General features: G+C 48.2%; 2 protein-coding genes and 1 pseudogene across 4 annotated transcripts in view; all 3 read right to left on the bottom strand.

Moving 5' to 3' along the window:
• SRMS (src-related kinase lacking C-terminal regulatory tyrosine and N-terminal myristylation sites) overlaps positions 1–17,769 on the bottom strand; it is a 34,582-nt gene extending 16,813 nt beyond the window's left edge. The window contains exons 1-2 of the mRNA XM_066626672.1: positions 17,414–17,769; positions 1,723–1,844 (exon numbers count right to left, since the gene is read on the bottom strand). Of these exons, the coding sequence (XP_066482769.1) occupies positions 1,723–1,844; positions 17,414–17,769 (478 nt within the window). The remainder of the gene's footprint in view (positions 1–1,722; positions 1,845–17,413) is intronic.
• On the bottom strand, positions 11,707–11,823 carry LOC136650374 (5S ribosomal RNA; annotated as a pseudogene).
• Positions 17,770–20,429: 2,660 nt separating the features above from the next.
• Positions 20,430–25,518, bottom strand: part of LOC136649765 (peroxidasin homolog) — a 59,356-nt gene continuing 54,267 nt past the window's right edge. For 2 of the 3 annotated variants that reach the window (XM_066626669.1, XM_066626671.1), the window contains exon 23: positions 20,430–23,566. The gene's annotated coding sequence lies outside the window, so the exon portion shown is untranslated. Of the gene's footprint in view, positions 23,884–25,518 lie in introns of all 3 variants that reach the window. The other variant, XM_066626670.1, reaches the window with a different exon arrangement.

Here is a 25,518-nt window from a genome sequence, read left to right on the forward strand (position 1 = left end):
TGTATGTGCCAGTGCCCCAGCTGATTTGTATGCACAAACCAGCTGGGTCAGTAGCTCTCTCTTCCATCATCCTTGCCACGTTCTTCTCCAATATTTCACAGTCTGGGGGCTGATTTACACAACAAGCAGAATGTAGAAGTACCACTTGCCTGAGTGGTGTCCTCTGCAGCCTGGTGTCTTGTTTAAAGTTCTTCCCTTATACATCTTCCCCATACTGGGTGCTGCGTATTGTAGCAGTCATCTCTGGCCCAGAGGGAAGCTCAACGGTATACTTTGGGGGGATGGTCCATGGGGGCAAGTGACCCCAGTTGGCACATCTGAGGGGGCAGCAGCAGCCCCAGCCAAGTGCCCCCCCCAACCAATCATGCCCTCTGCTTCCCCATCTGGGGGTCTTCCGAGGTCCTGAAAGGCCAAGCTCAGTTTTGCCCCAATTCTCAGAAGGCATTTAGAGTGCCTTAAAATGTCACTTTCGGTTTCTTGGGAAACTGGAAGTGATGTTTTTATGCCCTTAGAAGGCCTTCTGAGGGCCGGGGAGGCCTTGCCATAAAAATGTCACTTCCAATTTTTGGCTGAAAACTGGAAGTGACTTTTTTGGTCCTCTGAAAGCCTTATAAGGCCTTCTGAGGGTCAGGGAGGCTGCATGTGGCTTTTCTGAGTCTGGCCCTCTAAAGGCCTCCGGATAGAAGGCATCTGGTGCAACAGGGGCAGAGGCAATTTGCAGTCATGGCACCAGGGGGCAGCAGGGCCAGGATCACCACCGGGGAAGCTACACTAATATCAGAATGTGGAATGTAAAAAGTGAAAGGTCCATGGTAAAGAGCTTCTGAGACAAGATTGGGCCACCTGTGGAACACTCCATGTGCAAGCGTTTTCCAACAGCCAGTGTCTTCCAAAAATTAGTTTGGACTTTAAACTATGATGAGGGGTGACAAGGTGAACTGAAATGTGTTACAGAAACAAGACACATCTGTGCTATTCATATTTCAAACCAATTTTATTATCTGCTGTGGGTGACTCGGACATACATGTCCAAGGAACTGTAGGAATTTTACTTTGGGGGAACCACTTCTCTTATAGTGTTCCTTGGGGGAAGTCTCGGCAATTAAACCTTAAAGAGGTTTATCTTTATGTATATCTGTACATAAAGATATATCTTTATATATCTGTAATGTATATCTGCCCATAAGCGACAGAAAGGTACAGTGTGGCACTTACATGATTGAGACATACAAAATTATGCAGGGGATGGAAAGAGTGGATAGAGAGATGCTCTTTTCCTTCTCACATAACACCAGAACCAGGGGACATCCATGAAAGTTGAGTGTAGGGAGAGTTAGGACAGACAGAAGAAAATATTTCTTTACCCAGCGTGTAATTAGTTTGCGGAACTCTTTGCCACAGGAAGTAGTGATGGCACCTTGCCTGGATGCCTTTAAGAGGGAATTGGACAAATTTCTGGAGGAAAAGTTCATTACGAGTTACAAGTCATAGCAGGTATGTGCAAGCTCTTGGTTTTAATAATAATAATAATAATAATAATAATACAGGTATATTAGAGGCAAGCTACCTCTATTGCCAGATGCAGGGGAGGGCACCAGGACGCAGGTTGTGCCTATTGTCTTGTATGCTCCCTGGGGCATTTGGTGGGCCACTGTGAGATACAGGAAGCTGGACTAGATGGACCTTTGGCCTTATCCAGCAGGGCTCTTCTGATGTTCTTACCTGACAGAGAGTATTCCCCTTTGTTGCTCTCGCTGTCCCGGACAAGGAAGGAGCCATGCCGATTTGGGGGCGAGAGGAGGAGTTGGTTAGCCTTGTTCCTGCTGATCCCACTTAAGTACCAACTGGAAAGAAAAGTGACAAATGTGAGCTGCCTCATTTGTAATGAGCATTCTGGTCAATGTAGTTTGCACACTGATGCCAAAAACTGTGTGAGGCAAAAATGATTCACAGTTTTACGTGAGGAAGTTTCAAGTCAAGGGGTGTGGGCACTCGGGACTCGACTCAAGACTCAAGCTGTGGCTCGAGCACATCCCTGGAAAAAAAACCCATCTCCAAGAGTAGCTTCAGACAGGTTTTTAGGGTATGTTTGAAGCCTCACCTATCCCCCGCTCACTTCCTGCACTTGATTGCAGACTCCTAGCTACTTTTCAGTACAACAAACAAGCCATGGAGCAAAAGAGCCAAACAACTGAACTGCAGGGTGTAGCTTGGCCTTGAGATAATCCGCTTTTGATAGGCAGGGAGGTTGGGTTTGTTGAATTTTCAGCAAGCCTAGAGGCTAATACCAGAAAAATAATCCAGAAAGTTGACAGAACATTTTTTTTAATGTACTCTCAATTACAGACCCTCCTAAGGAGTGTGTCAAAACAATCTTTCTGTCTTGCCACTTGCATAAAAAACTGCAGTTGCACCTGGAAAAGGAAGTGGGGTGCTCTGGGGTGAGGCAGGAAGGCCACAACGCTCTGAATCACAACTGCTGTTTTGAAGCAGACTGTGGGCCCAGTCCTTTCCAACTTTCCAGCATGGGTGCAGCCACCAAGAAGCCTCAAGGTAAGGGAACAATTTTTCCCATATCTTGAGAAGGCCTCTGGGACTGCCTCCCCACCACAGGATGCAGTGCACGCCCCATTGGCATGGCTGCACTGGTATTGCAAAACTGGATAGGACTGGGCCCTGTGTCTCCTCATTCTCTGTCTATTTATAGTTGCTTGTGTTGGCTCACAGCCTTCTTTACATACCAGGTCAGTTCAATGACATGTCCGCATTTCACTTGTTCTCACACCACTGTCTTGTGAGAGTAGTAGCCGTGACCTTCATCTTGCAAAGGAGAAGCAGAGACCAAGAGAGATGGGGCATTTCCCAAGGCTGACTTGCACACCAGAGTTTTTAAAAAATCATTTCTTACATTATTCCTATCCTGCCATTTAACTCATCAGTCTTCCAGGGCAGCTCACAGAATTTAAAAGTCAGGCAGCAATCCTGTACACACTTTCCTGGGAGTAAAGAAAGTGCTCCCATTGAGCACAATGAGACTTACTTCTGAGTAGGCATACATAAGGTTGTGCAGTAAAAATACTGTTAAAACAAACAGAGCACCCTAGCTAAGTATGTTTTTCTCCCTGTTGCTATCCACTTCACCTTAGAAGACGGGGCACTCAGATGACCACCTCTGAAAATGACCACAGTGTCCAGGTGGGCTGATGTGGGAGAAGATGGTCTTGTTGAGTATCTACTTGACCCTAAGCTTCTCAGAGCTGTCAGACCATGTATTCATTTATTGATATAGCATCATCGTGGTATGTGGTACTTTTCATAGTGTGAAGACAGAAGGTGGGGAGCAGAAGGAAGTGTGGAGTTGGAAGACACTCTAGCCCACCACTTCACTCCTCCACACACTGTCCCTGGCTTCTGTGTTTTCAGACAGGGAGGGGTGGCAGCAGCGCCACCATTGGGTGTGCTGGTGGCATGGCTAGTGTCCTGAGCACCATGAGGAGCAGGGAGGGGGAGCAGTAGTGCATAATGTGCTCTGCACACTCTATAGGAAAAACAGCATGTGATGTGCTCTTCACACTGTGGGGTGTGTGCGCAAGGGCAGCGCTTCATTGTGCTAGTGGGGCCAGGGCTGGGTGGGCCTTCATACGAGGAGGGAAAGTCATTGTTTTCCTCAGAACCAAAATAAACCTGCATAACAGGCTTTGTAAAAGTTGACAGGGCAGGTGGTGCAACTTTGGGGTGCTTGAAGCCCTGACCTGAATGAAGCCTGGGGCCCAGCAGCTAACTAGAGGTCACCCAGTGCTTCTAGTCCTCTCCTGGTGCTCTATTCCTCTCTCCTTTTCCTCAGTTAAGAGTTTGCAACCGTTTTCCTGCCCTGAAAAGAAAGGAGAAGGGCTGCTGCTGTTGGCCGTATCCTTCTGCAACAGGGGTTGGCAACCTTCAACTCATGGGTTGGATCAGGCCTTCCAGCCAGAGTCATCCATCCTGCAGTCTCCAGCCTGTAGCGGAACGATGAGTGGCACTTTTCCTCTGGAAGGCGGTGGCAGCAGTGGGACTCTGCAAGGCAGTGGCGTAGCTAGAGAAGGTGCAAAGCACTAAGTTTTGCAGGTGCCTGAAAGCTCCGTGCAAACGGGCACTCCTCCTCCCCTTTCCTCTCCCCTTTGGAGCCATTCCGGGTGGTGGGATCAAAATGGAGGAGTTCTGTCTTGCTCCCACCGCCAGGAATGGCTCCAAAGGGGAGGGGCCACTTGCAGGATGCATTCAGGTGCTTCAGAACTTAGTACTTGGCACCCCCTCTAGCTACACCACTGCTGCAAGGCTGTCCAGTGTGTAGCAAATTGGGCAGGAGTAATGAGCCGGCAGTACCACGGATGTGGGCTAGGAGGAGGCAGTGATGGCCTTGTGGGCTTTTTGGGGCAGTGCTGAGTGCAATGTGTATAGCCTCGACATGCTTGCTCACTTTTCCCTCCCAGTGGCTGCACACCTCCAAGTTCAGCCACCTGGAAGTTCAGTGATCATGTGATGATCCCAGGAAGGTGAAAGGATATTGGTGGCACTTCCTAACCTTAGTCTACCCTCACTCCACTCTCAATCCACCAGTGGAGTGGTGAGGGCTTACCTTGGGGCAAGGCCACAAATGTCATGAAGGGCTGCGTAGCCCTAGTTAGGATTGGGCTGTTCTTTACAGATGTCTAGTTGTAGAAGTGAACAGGGGCTAAGAACATAAGAACAGCCCCACTGGATCAGGCCATGGGCCCATCTAGTCCAGCTTCCTGTATCTCACAGCAGCCCACCAAATGCTCCAGGGAGCGCACCAGATCACAAGAGACCTCTTCCTGGTGCCCTCCCCTGCATCTGGCATTCTGACATAGCCTGTTTCTAGAATCAGGAGGTTGCACCTGCACATCATGGCTTGTAACCCGTAATGGATTTTTCCTCCAGAAACTTGTCCAATCCCCTTTTAAAGGCATCCAGGCCAGATGCCGTCACCACAGATGCGCTTCAATGTTCATTGTAAGGTATGGCGCTGAGAGCTTCCTGGGAAAACTGAGGCAGATCTGAAGACGGTGAGTGAGGGAGCATCAGAAGTTGGATTTCAGGCATAAAAAGCAGCAACAGAGAAGAGACCGTTGAGGGCAGCTGCCCTGGAAGGACAAAGACCATATGGAGGAGTGTAGCAGGATGGAAGGGTTGGGAGACTTGGAAGGATGAGGCCATAGAGGGCTGTGAAGGTGAGGTCAAGGAACTTGTGCCAAATTGAGTGATAGCCATGAAGCAGAGAAGTGGGATGTGGTCAGTGCAAGGCATGAGGGGAATGACCTTAACAGCAGGGTGTTTGATGATGGGGAGGGGACCAAGATGAGCTGTTACGCTTGACCCCTTTTCCTTCCTGTTTTCTCACAACTGCTTGTGTCATTTTAAACACATGTTGCTTGTAGAGCTCTTACTCAAAATGTGGATGCACTACTGATCCAGAATGCTCATTTGCATTACAAATGCCTCCACATCCTTTTCCACATTATCAATGATCAGATTCAGCTATTAACATACATAGTGAATAAGCTCACAGTGAATAAGCCTCACATGTGAAAATTAAGTAGCATTTGCTTCTGTTGGTTTTGTGACTTTAGCCTACAATTTGCATTGATCAGGATGCTCATCTGCATTACAAATCCTGTTCTTGTACAGTCATGATGATTGGCTGCTCAAAGGGCAATGTAATGACTGAAATCACACCAGTTCTGTGCCTTTAAAAAGATAAAGGGCGGACAAATATATAACAAAAGTTTTCCTCATTTCTCAATGCTGAGAAAAGCTGTTGCACCCATTGAATTTCTGCCTGTCTCACAGCTTTAAAGGTACACAGTCTGTATCAGGAAAAAAGATGGCAGCCCTAGCTGGGAATTGAACTGGAATACCACAAGGGCTGGTTTATGCTTGGTATACCCTGGCCCGTGTGTCAATTGCAGCCCTTGAAGACCCCCAATCTGACCCACAGGAAACCCCCAGCCTCCAGTGAGCCTTTGGCCCACTAAAGACTGTTGGAGACATGAGCTATAGTCTTCATGTACTTTCTGCTTTTCCCTGAACATTATTTTAACCTTCTCCCCTCACTGACTCAGAACAACTTATGTCTCCACATGTTTCTGGCTTGGTCTGTATGTCTTCCCTGTGCAAGAGGTGTGTGGCAAACAGTTCATAGTTCTCATATGGTTCTACATGCCTGTATTTTAGTTCTCATGCGTATTATAAATAAGCTCAGTACAATCCATTCCTTCATATAAGTTCCATCTCTAATGTATTTGTTTATGTAAATTTATTCAAATTTGAAATGTAAATTAATTCTTCCCCCCCTCCCCCACACAGTTTCAGAAAGAAGATGTGGCCCTCCTGCCAAAATGTTTGTCCACCCCTGCTCTAGTATCATGGGTAACCCGGAGAACATAATCCACATGGGTTCTTCTGCTCCATGTGTCATAAGGTTCAACTCAGTTTTAACCACCCAAAAGGAAGTCCTTGAAAAACAGGGGGTTTGTTGTTAAGGTTAAAATCATCCTGACCCCTGTGGAAACTGCTTTCAGGCAAACAACTTTCCATGTGGGATGATGCTCAGTGCCCATTTGGTTGCTTAGTATTTTCAACAGCAGCTGGACTGCAAAGGTCAAGTGGGAACTGGGAATAAATCCAAGCCCAACATGATCTCATTCTAGATGAGTAGAGTTGAACCTGCTCAGGGAAAGGCTTCCACCTTGATCCATCTACCATAGAATTCTAAGTCAGAGATTTTCAATGTTTTTCTTGATCTCTGTGTCTTTCTCTATGGTCCTTGCCTCATGTCACTTCCAGCTTCTGGGAGATTTGTCCAGGTTCTGTATCTCTGTATCTAGGGCAACTGTCCAGCTCTGATGGTGGAAGAGGGACAGACAAGTCATTACTACAGACAGTTTCCCTAGAAACATTGCCACAGGACCAAGTTTTTCAGCTAATTTCAACTGCTGTGGTCCAAACTCCTGGGGCACGTTTGTGGACCTCTCGGGGCACACCAATGTGTCTCAGCACACCAGTTGAAAATCACTGTTCTAAGCATTGCCCATGGGGCAGATTCTAGGGCCCAGTCTCAGTTTGCATTGGCAGCTGACAGCAGCTGGTGGCAAGGGTGCAAGGTGGTCAGAACCAATCCATGAAGCAAGCTGTTGCATGAATGGTTTCACTTACCACAGGCAAAAGCTGCCACGTGGACTAAGGAAGTGTTGAGCAGTCTCAGTGTGGTGCCTGGGACAAAGGGCTAGTTGTGTAGCAGATGCACCGGATCCACAAATATTGGATTTCCATTCTGCACTGCTTCTGAGCAACATTCAGAGCACATATGGATTGTTTTACCATGCAATAACAACATACTGCATACACAGGGACATGGGGAGGCAGATATTTTCTGAGCTTTATATTCACCATTTTTCTTGGTCCTGATCAGAAATGCAGAGTACACAATGAAATTATTCTCACTGCCTATCACAAAACAGTTACTCTGTTAGGGCACAATCCTAACCCCTTGTGTCAGTGCTTTCCAGCATTGGCATAGCGGTGCCAGTGGGATGTGTGCTGCATCCTGCAGTTGGGTGTCTCACGGAGGCCTCCTCAAAGTAAGGGAATGCTTTTTCCCTTCCCTCAGAGCTGCATTGCCCTTATTTCAGTGCTGGAAAGCACTGACATAAGGGGTTAGGATTGCGCCCTTACTGTGATAACTCACCATCCTCAACAGGTTTGGATAATATTCTACTCAGTGTGAATCTGTGAGAGACCTCCTCTTGTGTTGAAGGGAGTTTGGGGCATTTTCTTTCATTGTCTGAGGCGAGTGGTTCAAGGAAATGGCCCCAATTCCCTTGAATGTGGAGTGAGGGGTCAAGATATTCACACTCCATGAACGCACACATCTCTTATTGCACAGGGTCAGCTGGATGTTTGAAGTGTTGCCTGAACTGGCCCAGTATTATTCACCTGTTCTTTCTCTAGAAAACCAAGACAACGTATACCTCTGGTTTTGTCATGGACAGATCTCTACCTGTTGAGGTTTGGGCTCTTGGCTCCATCAGACCTCTGCAAGAATTGGGGGGGGGGCTTCAAGTTGGTGTACCCTGAGGCATATTGATCCAGATGGATTCCCTGAGGCCTCTGGACGATATTGCTGGCGTATCTGGCAATCCTGCAAATGCCCGGGTTTTCCTGAGACAATATTCTGTCATGGGCACCGGGGCCAGACCAGGACCTCCTGATGCCGGAGGCTGCATCCAAATGCTGCCCCCTCTTACGTGATGATGTGATAGCCCCTGCTTTTCCCACTCTTCAATTTTCTAGCTCAGCCATTTTCAACCACTGTGCCGTGGCACACTGGTGTGCTGCGAGTGGTCCACAGGTGTGCCAGTGGAATTTGGGGGAAGGTCATTTATTAGTAGGGCCAATGAGGATGTGAGCCCTCCACTGGCAGCATGGTGTGCCTTGTCAATTGTCAAAAACCTGACGGTGTGCCTTGACCATTTTAGTGGCCTTGTCAGTGTGCCATGAGATGAAAAAGGTTGACAATCGCTGTTCCAGCTCATCACTCTTCTGTCTTCCATATTTCTGCTTCCTCTCTGTCCCCCTCCTTTTCCAGTCAAGGGAGTGGGAGGGGGAGGAGGAGGAGCAGCGGCAGCAAGTAGGTAGACAGAGGTGGGTGCTCTGCAACTATCTGCTGCCTGAGGCAAGCATTGCCGTTGGCCTCATGGATGGGCCGGCCCTGATGGGCACTCAGTAAGATGGCTCTCAGACAACCTGGGCCACTGGCACCCTGTACATCTCCCTGCAGTGGCATAGCTAAAGGGGGTAGGGGGGTCAATTGCCCCAGGAACCACCCCTTAGGGTGGTGTCAGGGGGGTGATTTTTGGAGGCCCCTTCCAGCCATGTGCACCCTCCCTGAGCCACAGACCGCTTACGAGATGCTGGGGGAAAGTGTTAAAACACCAGAGAACAACCAAAGAAGTGTGGGCCCAGTGGCATAGCTAGAGAAGTGCAAAGCACTAAGTTTTGCAGGGAGCCTCACTGCAGTGTGCAAGTGGCTCCTCCCCATTCCCTTTAGAGCTATTCCGGGTGGTGGGAGCAAAATGAAAGTGAATGCAGGGAGGCGGAGAAGCATATGCCTCCATTTTGCTCCCCCCCCGCTCAGAATGGCCCCAAAGGGGAGGGGCCGCTTGCAAGCTGTGGTGAGGCTCCCTGCAAAACGTAGTGCTTTGCACCCCCTCTAGCTATGCCACTGTGTGGGCCTTTCCCCTCTGGCCTTCCCTAGCACATGTGTGCCTGCCCCAAGCCAGAGCTCTTTTCCCTCCTCTCTCTGCCACTGAGAACTCTTCACTCCCTTTCCTTGCTGGGTCTTCAGCCGCCGGCACTCACTTGCCCCCACAGCAGAGTTTCTCTTTCTCAGGTCTTCCTAATCTCCCCTTTAACAAAGCTCTCCAGCATTGCCTCTCTCCCCTTTTCCAGCCTGCTGGAATATGTACTGGTAGTCCTGGGCCCAGCAATCCCACAGAGCACATCGTTAACTAATTTCTGCCCTTGAGCCTCCCCTTCTCTCTCCTGCACAAACTGTTGTTCTCCTTTGTTCAGGCCGTAAGTTTCACAGCACTTAAAAAACGAAGCAACAAAGAAACCCTGGCAAGGGGTTCTCTCTCTGCACACTCTCTGCAGAGGATGTTTGAAGGTAGGCAGGGGGGCTTCCTCCAGTGACTTCTAGGGCTGACTTTTCCTCTTGGGGCTGCAGAGCGAAGGCGAGGCTTTGCCCTCCTTCGCCTACCAAATGGGAACTTCAGGAAGATGTTGGGCTAGAGGGGACGGGAGCATAAGGACACAGATGGCGATGGGGTCCCCAGTCGAAAAGCCTGGGGTGAGTGCATTGCAACTTGCACATATGTGAAAAAAATGAGAGAGAATGGGAGAGAAGCAGGTGTGGGAGCGAAAGTGAGGTGTGCTGACCAAATCTGTTCTCCTGCTTGCCTGTCAGAAGCAGCCCAGTATGGTGCCTTCTGTGTCTGTCCAAATGGGCGGGCGGGCGGGGGGGGCTGTGTCTCTCCTCGCCCCATCTCTTTCCCTTCCTCAAGCATCTTCATATTTCCTTGAAAGCAGAATTCCGCTTTTGAGAGAGGCTGATTTACGTATATATTGTAATCTTTTAATTTACTTACTTACTTAGGGCCCAATCCTATCCAGTTTTCATTTGTTCCCTTACATTTGTTCCCTTACCTTGGGGCTGCATTGAGGCTGCATGGGTGCTGGAAAATGGGATAGAATTTGGCACTTACTTACTTACTTACTTACTTTATTTATTTATTTATTTTATTTTTAAATTCCATATGGAGGGTGTTTTGTGCCCCTGGGTACCAGATAGCTAAGCTATGCCACTGGTTCCCTGATATATGGTGGAGCTCAGAGGAATGAGACAGTCAATGACTAAAATACAGATGGCAGGAATCTTCTGATCTGTCCTTGGTGCCCTTTTTAGAATCTACACTCTCCAAGGTGCTCTTTAAAAATTATCTCTGAGTTGTATCAGGCCCTCCAAGTGGTACCCCCTACCCTGGTCTGGGCTACATTTCATGCTGTGACTCAGTCACACATTTCTTAATTCCTAATAGCCTACCCACTCTTTTGGACTGGTTTTGGCAGAAGTATGACTTCATCTCATTCATGAATGCACATTGGAAAGGTGTACGTAAAGGAAATCTCAGTCACCTGCTTTTCCCCAGGCAACCACAGCAATACGTTATGCTAAAATGTCTCCCACATTCCTAGGTGGTAGATTTGATGTTGCTTGTTTCTGGGGCACATGCAGTGAGCATGCTCTGCCTTGCCAAGAAACAGTGGGGAATGCGCATGAGGAATGTGTTTGAACAAGCACTACTGGCCTGTGATATTTTGCTGAATGGCACCCTCCCTTCTCTCCTCTTTCTCCTTTTCCCCATTCAAACCACACCTCCATTTCCTTCCTTCTTTAAGATCGCTCCCTCTTATTCCCTTTTCTAGTAGGAAGGGAGGTGGAAAAACAGAGTGATGCCATTTCAACTCCTTCCTCTCTAGTCCATCAGTGTGTGTGGGGGGGGGGGGAAGAGATGCGGCTGGGGGTGGGCAATTTTGCGGTTGCTGAGATTTGGTTGGCAGTCTGCCACCTGTAGTGCCCTTCTTCACCCAGCAGCAGGGTGAAGAGATTGTGCAGTTTCTGTGTAGACTATGGGTGTCTGGAAGGGAACTATGGGTGTGGGGAGTAGAAGGTGTGGGACTATGGGTGTGGGGAGTAGAAGTTAGGTTGGTTACATCGGTGATGTCTCTAGCTCTGTGCCCCCCAGCACAGAGAGTTTGCACACAATTAGAAGGAGACATGTAATTACACAAAGTCTGAAAAAGTGAGATGCAGAATGTCTAGAATGTGTGTAGAATTGAGTATGCACCTGAGAAAAGACCTAGAGACAGTGGGATACACCCTGATCATATCTAAATGACATTCCTGCAGGACAGTCTATGTGGGGCTGTTTGGAAGCGTCTGCTGGTGCAAAATACAGCAACCAGGTTGCCAGCTGGGGCTCCTGTCAAGGCCAAAGAAAATGTTACTTTTAAAGTGTGGCTTCAGATTAACATGCTTGTCTTTGATTCATTGGTTGGCAACCTTCAGTCTGGAAAGACTGTGGTAGAAGCCTACAGCACCCGGTATTCCCAGGCGGTCTCCCATCCAAGTACTAACCAGGCCTGACCCTGCTTAGCTTCCAAGATCAGACGAGATTGGGCATGTGCAGGGTAACAGTTGCTGTCATTGGATTGGCACTAATGGGGACTTTCTTTGCCAGGGCAAATAGCAGTGAGTGGGGATTGAAAGATGGTGCAGGAAGAACATTCAAGCACCCAGTCGCCATGGGAAGCTGATCTAACGGCAGCGTAATGTACTGTATAAAAAACAAGCATGTTAAGAAGTACACACAGAATACCTAGCTGTGGACCATCAGGGCACACGTCTTGCCAATAGCTAGCAGATCAAGAATGACACAGGCTACCATCAGTTTCTGGGCACAGCTCTGACTGTGACTTAATTGCCCATGATGGCTGAAGGCCTTTTGGGCCAGAGCGTTAAATGCATTGTTGGCCTTGACATGTGTTTTTTTTCTGGAGCAGGAACATGGTGGAGGGGGGGGGCTTTCCTGATGCACACTCCCCCATGGCTACTGTTTGTCCCGGGATGGAAGCTCCTACTGCTCTTTGAAGGACAAGTGGCCTTGAGTTTCCATGTGGATTTCACTGCCTATCTTGAAGGAATTGCTTAGGAAACCAGCCATTCCTCAGTTGTCTCCTTCCCAGTGGCATAGCTACGGAGGGGGGCAGCACCACAACATGCAATGTAAGCTGCCCCACTCACTGTCAGAACCACTCTGGGCAACACTTCTAGTTATGTTACCATTGGAGGTTCAAATGAACAGAATTCACTGCCTCTTTAAAAAAAGTTCCTCTCCATAGAAAAGTAGCATATTTGGAGGGAGGCTCAAATCCTGTTCCCCATAGACTAGCCTTCCATGTGGCGGGGATGTTTTCATTCGGAGAAACAACGAAGCATGTGAGCCCTCTCCTGCTAACTGATGATGCTGCAGCAGATGCTTGCATGCAGATTCAGAAGTCCCAGGGATCCCTGATTTGCATGCAGGGGCCCCTATAATCTCCAGTTAGAAGAAATTCAAGTACCAGGCCTGGGAAGTGTCACTGCCTGAACATAAGAACAGCCCCACTGGATCAGGCCATAGGCCCATCTAGTCCAGCTTCCTGTATCTCACAGCGGCCCACCAAATGCCCCAGGGAGGACACCAAATAACAAGAGACCTCATCCTGGTGCCCTCCCTTGCATCTGGCCTTCTGACATAGCCCATTTCTAAAATCAGGAGGTTACACATCATGGCCTTGCAACCTGTAATGGATTTTTCCTCCAGAAACTTGTCCAATCCCCTTTTAAAGGCGTCCAGGCCAGATGCCATCACCACATCTTGTGGCAAGGAGCTCCACAGACTAACCACACGCTGAGTAAAGAAATAGTCTTGAGAGCTGTGGCTACTCAGAGTAGGTGGTACTGGGATAGCTGGGCCAATGGTCTGCCTCAGCAGAGGACAGTGAGCATACAAATAGTGCACCTCAGGCAGAGGATGAACAACACCTCAGAGAGAACTTGGCCTGTCTCACAGTGCAAAGAAGAGCATCCATCCACCCACGCGCAGATCAGTCTCTCATCTTGCAAGTTTGGGAAGTCCCTGGATGGTCAAGCACAGAACTGGTCTCATAACTCCTGCACATATTGTTGTCCATTGAAAGCGAGGATGCATCAGCCGCAGGCTCACAGGCAATTGACTCTGTGGCTCTGGGTGGGTTTTGGTTTACTATGGAAATCTGATTGGGTCAGCATGCATGATTTTTTGTTTGTACATACAATGACTTCCTCCTTCCCTCTTTAACCTATAATTAGGAAGATGGCAGCCACTTCATATGTAAGGTGAAGCTATTAGATTTGCAATGAGGAAAATCCTCACCCCATCAAATCTGAGCATGTCTGTGGGAATGTTGGCACCCACTGCTCCCATTTGGAGTTGATCTGTTGAGCTCTCCGTCTCCATCTCCAAATACTGCACTGAATGTTAAAACTCAAAATGAGCATGTCAGATTTAAAGAGCTTTGTCAGTTTTTCAGTTTCAGCTTTGGGTGCACACATGCCCATGGTTGGGTCTCTGTGTGTGTGAAAAGTCCCACTGAAATCCATGAATCTAATGTGTACATTGCAAGCAGTCACAAGAGAGAGCTGGTTCACAAAGTCATGTACACTTGATTTCTTTACACAAAACTGCTCTTACACCTGAGCTCTAGTCCCTTGCTCCTCTCAAACCCATCAGCCCAGCCCTTCTGGGCCAACCCATCTCCCCAGCTCTTTTCCCTCTCTTCCCCTTGACTTCAACCCCGCCAACCCACTGCCACAATTTCTGCTTTGTGGCCTGGACAACCGAGTAGTAGTCAAGGTGGTGCCTAGAGTGGCTGCTTGGGTACCTCTTGGGTAGTGCCAATTCTGAAAGGGCCATGGTTCTAGCATGCCACGGCAGGAACAGGAGAGTAGGAGGGAAATGGCAACAGGCGCAGGCCATTTTCCACCAGGCTAGCATTCCTCCCTCCAAGCAAGGTATGCATTTCAGAGTCAGAGCACTGCTTTTCAGGGTTTGGCCCAGTTGGGCACTGCCCAAGGCTGAGGGCTGACCTCCGAATCCTCCGTGGTGCCACCTGCCTTCCTGGTAAGCTGTATGGCTGCACAGCTCCAATTGGAGCCCTGCACTGCTTCCCTCTCAGTGCTCCAGAGCTTGGCGATGACATCCTCTCCAAATGCTCCACAGCTGCCCCTGTGTAACCATCTTGGGGGCCTCCCCAATGCCCGACCCAGCCAACCACAGGTGCCAACCTGCTAGACAGTGGTGGGAGAGACATGTGCACACATGTTCCTCTTCATGCACCAGAGGGCTGAGTGGATGTTTTCATCCAAATTGGCGCTGTATCTTCTTCCCACCAGCCCAAGTGCAGCCCTGAGGATTGATTCTGCCAATTTTCATGAGGCAAAGTAGAAGGTAAGGCTCCTTTCCCCCTTACTTTGGGGGCTGAATGGCTTCACCCTGGCAGGATGCTTTTGTCTCTAGCTGGTGTGCTCTGAGCAGCTTCCATTCCTTGGTCACTCAGAATGAGACCTGGAATGCCGCACCCTCTGACGAAGCTTGATATTAGGGGTGTGGGACAGGTTGTGTTTATTCAGATTTGAGGGACATGAATCCCGCACAAGCTTCAAGACACTTTGCTCTTGATTATAACTTTTAGTCCTGCTGCTAAGTGTGATCCCAGTGAGTGGATTAGAGGTTCTCTGGCACAGGGAACATCATAATCAACCTAATGAGCTCTCGCTGGGTTGTGTTTGCATTCCTGTTTATGTCTATCAAATGGTGGCAGGAAGGGGAGGTGACAGAAACCGATTTGTGAAAAGTGGAAGTTGCAACATGGCTTTGTATATGATAATTTCTTCAGCACTTTCCTGGATGAAAAGGGCACTTGAAAATGCTTCTCTAGGATGAAACAGTGGCATAGCCAGAGGGGGTGCAAAGCACTAAGTTTTGCAGGTGACTGATTGCCTCCATTTTGCTCCCCCCCAAAGGCTCCAAAGGGGACGGAGGGGCTGTTTGCATGCTGCGGTAAGGCTCCCTGCAAAACTTAATGCTTTTTACCCCCTCTGGCTATGCCACTGGGCTGAAAGTTGGAGTATAATTTAAACCTGATCTCACTGAGACCAACAGCCTGGTCCAAGCCAAAACCCCTGCCCCTCCCCTGCCGATGCAGGTATGCCAAGGAGATATACGCTGCATCCCATGATGGGAGCACTGTTGGAGGGGGGTCTCCTCAGGGTAAGTGAACTTTGGCTCACCTGCCCCAGGGAAAGCTCCCTTAATCACGATGGGTTTTCTTGATCCTGCATCAGCTATTTTGCTGGTGTAGGACCAAGGCGTATAAAGGGGGGTGGAAAGAGAGAAGAGTGAGGATAGCTCACAAGCTTGGGCTGCCAAACCACTCTCCCTCCCTTGTTCCATCCCATGGGCTGTAACAGCACAATCCTAGCCATGTTTACTCAGAAGCAAGTCCCATTGCATTCAAAGGAGAGTGTCCATAGGGCTGCAGCCTTGGCCCCAGAAGGGAGATAGTAGACTCCACCTCAGATGGAAGGTCCTATTCATTTCCTTAAGGATCTCAGTCCTGAAACACATGAGGTCAATATCAAGTTTATGTGAATATTGACCCACACGTCTGCCTGTTTATCCATCTTCTCCTGAACTGCTCTAGGAAAACTGAGAAGGTACAAGATTATATTTGGAGAACATGGGACCATTGGGAGCTGGAGTAATATGGAACCATTGGAAGCTGGAGTTCACTTGAAGGCCTCCTCTCCAATATGTCTTTCTCCAGGAACTGCATAGGAGAATGGCATCATTTTCCTCTGATTTTCAGAGACATAAATGCCTTGTAGCATCAGCAACCAACCTCTACCCTCATCTCTGCCCTCTACCCTATTAGCCTAACTAGCAACCAGAGGGGCAAAGATACAGGGGTACCCCTTGAAGACTGTCTGGAAACTACGATTAGTGCAGAATGTAGCAGCCCATGTGGTTACCGGGCCATGGTGGTCTGACTATATCTACTTGCTGCTTCAGCAACTATACTGACTACTGGTTCATTTTAAGGCCAAATTCAAGGTGCTGATTTCAATCTTTAATGCCCTCTGTGGCTTAAGAGCAAGACACCTGAGGGGCTTTCTTCTTCCATATTCTGGCCCACCCCCCTGAGATGTGCTGTCCCTCATGGAGGTTAGAGGGATGACAGCAAGAGGCAGGGCCTTCTCGGCATTGGCATCTCAGTTATGAATTCCCTTCAAGAGCTTCCCTCTCCCTTGCAGTGGGTTAAGAACTTTTTTGTTTCGTTTAGCTTTTGCTTTGAAGTTAGGCTGTGCGGAGGGTATGTTGCGTTTATGTTTCTGATGGCTGTATGCTGCCTTTTATGGCCATTTTTGTTGCCGCCTTAATAAATGCTGTTTGTATTATCTTTAATGCGTACCATCTGTTTTTTATATATGATTTTTATGCTGCTGGTTTTATGTGAGTTTTTACTGGTTTTATGTGTGCTGGGGGCTTTTTATGCTGTGTTTTTATACTTTTTATTGTATAATTTTATAATCCTATGGTTTTTTTGTTTTAACAGTGACATTTATTGTATTTATTTTTGTGCATTGTCAGCTACCTTGGGCACCCACCCTGTGCGGGAAGCGGAGCACACAAATCTATGAAATACATAAACTGGCCTGAAACCAAAGGTCAAGAACTAACGTGGGCAGAGGTAAGCACAAGTCCACACAGCTTAATCCACACACATGGCAACCACTGCTGGGCATTTTCTAGCCCTAAAAATCGCAAGCCAATGTATAAAATTGCTGTCCAGTTTATCCAGATCTGGGCAGGGCAGTGACTTATAAATCCAATCAGTCAATAGCAAAGAAGAGGGTCTTTGATCCCCACCCACTCCATTAACTGCTTAGTGCCTTGATGCCTGTCTTGTCAAATCCGTAAGGCCTAGTGGTCATGCTGTCAGAACTATTAGCTGTTTTCACCTGCAAATTCTAATAAAATTGTAGGGATGTTTCTCTCACGCCTTTGGCCAACTGGTGTGAAATCTCAGTGAGTAATTTTTCCCCAACATCCACCCTCCCGCTCCCATGCCATACAGCGCCTGGTAGATTTAGGCACTTTTAGGAATATCAGATGACGATGACCACCAGCAATCCATAAACTGAGATACTTACGTCTGCTGGGCAGCAGGTTCCTGACTGAGCTTGCTGAGATAATTAGCAGGGACATAGCCCACAACCGGATCGCCTGAAATCCGCCTCGCTAAGACGTACTCCCCTGCTTCTTTGAGGACACACAGCCTGTCCCCCCTGTTGACACTCAGTTCGTCTGCACTCCGGGCTGTGTAATCAAACAGCACGCCGTAGAGGAAGCAATTGGGCTCAGCCGGATCGGACTCCAGGGTGGTCTGTAGGGACGCTGGGGCTGGCTCCCAGCACTCCAGAGGGCAGTTACTTGGGACGCTGTTGGACAAGAATTTGTTCCAGAAGGTGCTGAGGAAAGTCAAATGTTTCCGAATGAAGTTGTTCATCCCTTAGGAGAATTCCTCAAACAGAACTATGCAGCCTTGCTATTCCCAAGAAAGAAAGAAAAGAGCAGTAGTCTTTCATTGCTGTTCTCTTGATTGACTCTGGTCGTATCCAATGCCTTTGTCCCCCTCTAGAACCAACACGGAGCGCGACGAGATGCTGTCTCAGTGCTGGAGGACCTGAGTGCTCTTGCTGGTTACCTGGGAACTCCCAAACGTGAGACTTGACAATCAGGTGTAACTAGTTTGCTGCCGGCTGAAGTTATATGTCCAGGCCTGCCAGCACATCCGTGTAGGCAGCCACAGATGAAGCTTCCTTAATTACCCGAGCTACTCATGCTCTGAACTGCACCCAAATTAGCCCTCATTTCCACACTGTTGCTTATGCTGCCTAGTAATTTACTTCTCTTTGTCATGGTACTGGCTGCCTTGTTTACCATGTGTTTTAAGGTGCATGTGTTAGAAGTAGAATTGGGGACAACCATACGCTTCTTCTAAAGCATAAGACTTTGCCAAGCTCGGAGGGAGGGCGGGAGATGGGAATGAGTAAGTGTGTAATAAGTGTTGCTTTCACAGGTTCCATCTGCTCTCATTTTCATCCCCTCCGATGCGACTCTGATGTGGAGTATTACACAGGCCTTGTGTGGTCTCCCTACACGCACAAATCCGCAGTCTATCGCAGCCTATAAAATCTGCCATGCAGCAGGATTGTGACTCAAGACTGTGTGAGACAAGTTCTAGTGTTTCCTGTGTTTGATTCTCATCACACTGTGTCATGGGGTTTATAGTCTACTGGGGAGTGTAGAGTTCAAATGCAGGGTGAGATCTATGCAAAAAGCATTTGATAATCTCTCCACGTGTGCACTTCGGTCTCACTTCCAAACGTATCTTCCTCTAATCCGCTAGCATTGCTGAGGGGGGCTGGGGGTACAGGGCCCCAGGTTCCAGGCTTCTGGATCATGTCGGGGAGTGCCACTTCTCTGGTGGGGACTTCTCCAGTGGGGACTCAGCTGAGTCTAGCCCTCCAGAACCCTCCAGCTGCAGCATGCAGCCTCCCTGGCCTCAGAAGCGATTCCCCCACCTATGCTTGAAGGTGGTACCAGCCTCCAAGAACTGTACCACATATTTTTTTCTGAACACTGGAGTTTGCCTAGTGGTGGTCCTTCTCAAGGGAGAATTCAAGGTCAAGCCATTCATAAGCCAGTAATGGGGATATGCTCATCACGGGGCCGTGATCTCTCCTCTGAGGTTGAATGCAGAACAGCAATTACCAGGTTCACAGACACAATCAACTCTTAGATGGTCTTCAGATTGTTTTATTTTCAACAAGACAGAAGTTCAGAATGTAAAGTTTCTTCTCCTTTCACACCACCCTCACCCACTTTGGAATTTACAATCATTTTCAGATTGAAACAAAACAAACAAACAAACAAACAAAAACCCCATATAAACCCAATAGTCAGTGAGCTGCTGAATATTAGTCAGTTGTAGTAGCATAGCTAGAGGGGTGCCAAGCACTAATTTTTTCAGGTAGCCTCATGGCACCCTTCAAGTGGCCTCTCCCTCTTCGGAGCCATTCCAGGCAGTGGGAGCAAAATGGAGGTGTTTGCCTCTGTTTTGCTCCCACCGCCTGGAATGGCTATGAAGGGGAGGGGCCATTTGCATGGTGCGGTCAGGCTTCCTGTAAACTCAGTGCTTTGCACCCCCTCTAGCTATGCTACTGGTCAATTGAACAGACTTTTCCCTAAGAGGGCCAGGCTTTTTTCTAAATGCTGCCACAAGATCTAGCAAAAACGTACAGGCACAAAATAATGTCATTTTGTTTGCAATAATAATCGTCAGCAAACAGGATGGCATGACATTGGAGCTCCTTGGCCCATACTGCTCTTGGGAGGTGGAAGAATGGGAAGCACTGACCTGCTTTGCATGATTCCCAAGCTTGAACCCCTGGGGCCACTCCAGCTCCAGATTGTGGTTGTATGGGCAAGGTCCCCTGAGACCGCAGGCCTCCCTACCATCCCTTAGCCCAGGGGGTCTCCAAACCCCAGCCTGGGGCCCAGATGCAGCCCGCAGTGAGCCTCTATCCAGCCCGCGGCCAGCCTCTTGTCCCCTGAAAGTCTCTGGCCCACTTGACTGAACATGACCAGAGCTGTGCTCTGATTGCATCTGGAGGGTATTCTGAGGGCCAGAGAAGCTAAGTGAATGAGCCCACTCATTCATTTATTCATTCATCTAAGTTCCAGCTCTAATTTATTTATCTAAATTTTATATTTAAATTTTTTTTCCGGCCCTCAGCACTGCACCAGATATTTCATGCGGCCTTCTGGCCAAAAAGTTTGGAGACCCCTGCCTTAGCCAATAGGAAAAAAGACATAGGTGGCAAGCATCAAGCTCTTCAGCACTCCCTACAGTCAGTGCTGCCAGACATGCAAGGATTCTCATCAGTGCATGATAATGAAGGGCCTTTGCACATGGCCCTTGTGATGCGCTCAAACACAGGAGTATCCTATCTGGGGCTACTTAGTGCAGCTCTAGCTTTGGTAGCGGTTCCTGTGTGGCAGGACAGTGTGGGCAGGAGGGTGGTTTTTCCTCCTGTTGCCCCAACCGGGGTAAAGGAGGGATCTGGACATGTACTCTCTCCCCCCCCCCCCATAGCACCTATAGCAGCAGAGGGGGAAGGGGCTTCAGTTTACATGTACAGATTGTGAGCAGTGCTGTTAAGGGAGCAGAGCTGAGCTTTTCTGCAGGGGGAAATGCAAGCTGGGCCTGGAACAAAAGTTCTCCAAGGGGAAATTTCAAGTGAGGGCGTGCGGTGAACTCAGGAGGGATGCTGCATTGCCTGCAGTAAGCTTGTCTCCCATGGCTGAAAAGATTGCCAAAATGCCCCCCCCCCCGGAGACTGGGGAAGCAAAGTTGGGGAGACATTTGGCTCAGCCCACTTTAAACTGTGTGAGGTTTAACAGCTGCTCCCTGAGAAAAAGGAGGCCAGCAGCAGGAGTGGCTGTAAATTCCACAAAACACAATTATGTTAAGGCTCCAAGGGGAGGATCAAGAGCCTTAAGAGCTGCTGAATTATAATAAACTTAAAAAATAAAAAGAGCTACTGGGACATTCTTTTCCACAAGCCACTGGAAGTAGAATTAAATGGACCTTCCATACAACACTTAGTAACATTGTCATCCTGCCATTTCCCATTGCCAAAATCCTTGTACAATCAGAAGTGAGCCTTGTTCAGCAGAGGTCCTCTCCAAGGTTAATTTATAGCTTCTGCCCCATGGATGGTTTCCTGTTTTGTGGGGCAGGAGTATTTCTGATGAGTAGTCTAAGTGCCTCTTAGTCAGTTCCTGTCTTGATCTGTACATGAAGCAGAATGATCAGGTAGCACGCTACGGCCCATTGCTAGGGACTGAGAAGGAGGGAGATGGAAGAAGCACAGCCACCCTCTCTCAGGCAGAAAACCAGCACAGCAAGCAGAGGGCTGGGATAGATTTGGTCATTTTCCATTTGGAGGGAGGTTGTTTTCAATTTACATAGGGGGCATCCAAAAATGATACCCCTCATTTGTTGTCTAAAGTGGTAAACTTCCGCATTTTCCCACCACATTCTGCTAGGTGTGTCGACCTGTAACCTGGTGCTGGAGAGAAGAGCCATTTACTCATTTCCTTTTATTCCTGTTCATGTTTTATTTCAAAATAGCACTATTTTGCAATTAAAAGAGAGAGAGAGAGAGAGAGAGAGAGAGAGAGAATCAGTAAATAATGACCCCCCCAACTAGAACAGATTGGTTAAGAGGCACATAAGAAGCTGTGTGGCATCTGCCATGCTCAACAGGAAGTGGCAATCGGCAAAAATGGCAGGAAGGACACAGTTAATTAAAAACCCAATGGGATTGGAAAAATCTTGGTGGTGCCTTGGCTACTCAGAGGAGTCTGCCTTAGAGTGGGTCAGGCCATTGGTTCATCTTGCTCAGCGTTGTTGATGCTGAATTGTAGTGAAAGGCACAGTGTAGACAAATATGAGGTTTGTGAACAGATAACCAGTGAATTCAGGGCTGTTAGCACTATCCCTTGTGAGCCACTTTCTGGAGTCAAAGTAAGTCTGTACCCAATCAGAATTACCTGGACCATCTTAAGATAACATGGGACAAACTGTAGCACCGTTGTTTTTTGTTTTTTTTTAAAAGCACCACAAATAGCAAGAGCACCATACAAAATAACAGGATTCAAGACCTGGCTGAGTTTTTTTTCAAGCTTGAGCTGCAGAGTGACCAGTTAGGAGTAAAGGAAAAAAAAAAAAGATACACAAGGTCTGCTGCCTGAGTTGGAGCTTTCTGTGCAGGCCCTCATAATTTTCTTTGGACCAGCTAGCAGAATGCACACCCTCCCTCTTCAGTAATCTCTGTACTACATACATGAGACCAGTTCATGGCTGTGGTTTCTCCACGGGAACTGCAATGATGAAAACGGTGTTGAGAATTATCGCAGAGAACCCAAATTCCCTTGCAGGACTACAGCACCCAGGGTTCCCTGCAGTAAGCCACAACAGCTCTATCAATCCATGCTATGTAGTGTAAGCATGGCCTTAGGAGGTGTTGACACAAGAACTTCCCACACTTGCACACCAGTTGTTAGTACTAAAAGGGGGAACGCTTGCTGTTGCTGCTGCAGAGAGAAAATCTGCCCTTGCCTCTGTGCGGGTTGAGCTTTCCAGGCCAGCTTCCGAATTATCTCCCATCTGCAGGAGGTCAGAGCGCAGTGAGACTAGGCACAGCGTAGACTACAAGGGGCACTGGATGCAATCTAAATCTGCATCAAAGAGCTGCCTACTGAGGTCAGTGTTGGCTCCAGGCCTGAGGGGGTCCTAGCAAAGCACTCTGACTGGGCCTTCTGCTTCCTGAGTGCCTCTGAGTGACTGAGAGTCAGTTTGAGGGAAGACTTCAATTTGTGGATGGGGAGAGGAAGTGGTGCTGTCACTCTCCCCTCTCTTTGTGGCTATCTCATCTGCAAATGGGAGATTCAGAGGCCCTGGAGATGATCTGGAGAAGGTGCAATGGAGTGACCTTCTTGATAAAGGGCCGCTCCTGCTGTTGTGGAAGCACCTCCGGGATTGGCTGGGCCCCTCTGATGGCCCAGGGGCCCTTGGCCTGAGGTGCCATCTTCTGGCGCTGGTTCTAATGGAGCTGCTTCCTTATTTGAAAGCTATCTCATTACAGAATGGTTCGTAGAGAGTTGTATTTTCCATGCATTATTAATGCCTCCTGTGGGGCCAAGATGATTGGAAAGGTCTTATGTAACAAGCAGCAGCGGCTGGAGGAAAGCAGCCCAAGGATAAACAAGGTCATTATTAGCAGTGCAGGGGTGGGTTCCACCACCCAGCCAGGTGTTCATTTCAGAAGCTTCCCCTTGCTTCATAATGACTGACGAAGCGTAGCAGCCTAAAGGGAAGTTTGGTCCACCTCTGTTGCCGGCTGTGCTTCTCAGTGCAGGCGACTGCACACCAGGTATGCCAGGGGCCCGCTCCAACAGATGTGTCCTTTCTTCTCATTTGCCGTAACCATCAGTGCAGCCGGCTGGTTTTTACCTGTCTGCTGGCATTTTCCTTGATCCAATTGTTCAGTGATTTGGAATGTTTTATCCTCACATGTACAGAGCAAAAGTTGGCATTCCTAAGTGGCTTTGCTTGGGCTGCTGTCAGGTCTTTGGCTTCTGAAGATAGTACATTTTTACAGTGTCTGCAAAAGGTTGAGTAGTTGTCTAGGGTCGTTTGTTAAAGGGTACGACGAACTCCCCGAAGTGGGCTCCTGAAAAACAGCATGGGAATTCTCAGCCAAGGTGCTGTGGATAGGGTTGTCCTAGAACTGCGTGCTCCAGCTGTGAAAAGCAGGACAGGGGAGTGCAGAAGTTCATAACAAAAATCATCTCAAGACAAAGCAAGTGGAAGTAGAGGCAGTGTAGGAATCAGAGACATTTGTGGTTTATCAGCTCAGTGAGGGAGGAGGGAGGGGCTCTGCAGAAGGACATGCCCAGGATTCAGTGGTGCCCAGCGGTGCTGTCAACCCCAACGGGCTCTTCTTGGGAAAACAGCAAGTGCAATGCATTGACAGTCCCATGAAATAATCTGAACAGGGTGAAACACAGAACACACATATGAGATCAGGAAGTCAGGAAGACCTTTTCAGCCCAGTTTTCTGAACACATACATAAAAGGTGCCGTTTTCTGCAAAATGTAGACTGGTATAAATTTAACTGCATACATTATACTCAAATTCATAGCCAGAAATAAGGAAGGCAGGCCTAGGGTACATGGGGAGGTGATAGAAATCAAACAAAAACAGCAACAACTTAAATGAAATTGTTTGTTGCAAGATATTTCATTTATGAAAAAGTTCCAACAACATAAAACTCCCTTTCACTAGGAAAGTCAAGGGTCTTGCAAGGCATCGCAGTGCTTTTGTGTTCATCGACCACAACTCTAGAAACAGGATCAGATTTAAGTTTTGCTGAAAAACTGAGTAGAAAGCTGCCTAGATAGTCCCGTTAGGGAGTCCCGTTAGGGTCCTGTTAGGGAGAAGGGCGGGATAAAAATAAAGTTTTATTATTATTATTATTATTACTCATATGTCAGCAATTAAAAAGCTGGAGTCTCTCTCTCCTTTTGAAATGGGAAGCTGAAGTTTCAGGGAAGGGACCTAGAAGACGAGTGCAGGACGAGGCCTACCTGTGGCTATGACACGGACTGCACACAGTGGCATAGCTAGAGGGGGGTGCAAAGTACAAAGATTTGCAGGGAGCTTCACTGCAGCATGCAAGCGGCCCCTCCCCTTCAGAGCTATCCCTGGCGGTGGGAGCAAAACAGAGGTGAACGCCTGGCTCTGAAGGGGAGGGGGAGGGTCCGCTTGCACGCTGCGGTGAAGCTCCCTGCAAAACTTTGTGCTTTGCACCCCTTCTAGCTATGCCACTGGCTATCCCCTGAGCAAAGCACCTGCAATCGTAAGACTGATGATTTTGTTAAAAGTGAGTTTTTCACCTTTAGGTTTGCAGAAACAAGACCAAAAGCACGAGGCCAGCATTACCCTGGCCACGATAAAATGAGAGACTCATATTTACATTCATATTTATACACATTCTTGTCTCTATGGATTTGTGACTTCATCCCCGGATGTCAAGGGACTGAACTGTAATCATTTGGAGCATTTGAGGGTGGAGCAAGATTTTGAGACAGGGTGTATCCACCACAGTCATGCAAATTATGCCAACAATGCACAAATGTGTAGGTAATTTGGCTGCTTCCTTCCATTTCCTTGTTGGCCCTCAGAAGCCAAGGAGGGCCTGTGCTTAGGCAAGTCAGGGCCTTTGCCGGTTCTCACTGTGTAAAGACAGGCCCAATATAAGAACAGTCTTCCCAGGAGCTTCCTCCCGGCTAGATATATCACGACTGAACTGTCATACCAGTGAATCAAATGCTGGCCTTGCCTTGCTGCCATGTTTCAACTTTGGATTCACCTGGTAGCCTCTGAATGAATAAAGCAGTAGTTCCCAAACTTTGTGTCAGGACCCACCAGTGGGTTGCGATGCAATTTTGGGTGGGTCACGAAACTCACAAGGCAGATTAAGCTATGTGCATAAATGGTTAAACAAGCTGCTACTTTGGGAAGGGGAACACTGCTGCCCAATCACCTTATGGTCACATCCCTTGGCATTCATAAAGCAGGCAGCTTTGGTGTAAGGCAGTGGTTCTCGAACTTTTCTGGCT

This window comes from Tiliqua scincoides, chromosome 4 (genome assembly GCF_035046505.1).
Source record: "Tiliqua scincoides isolate rTilSci1 chromosome 4, rTilSci1.hap2, whole genome shotgun sequence".
NCBI classification, from domain to species: Eukaryota; Metazoa; Chordata; class Lepidosauria; order Squamata; family Scincidae; genus Tiliqua; species Tiliqua scincoides.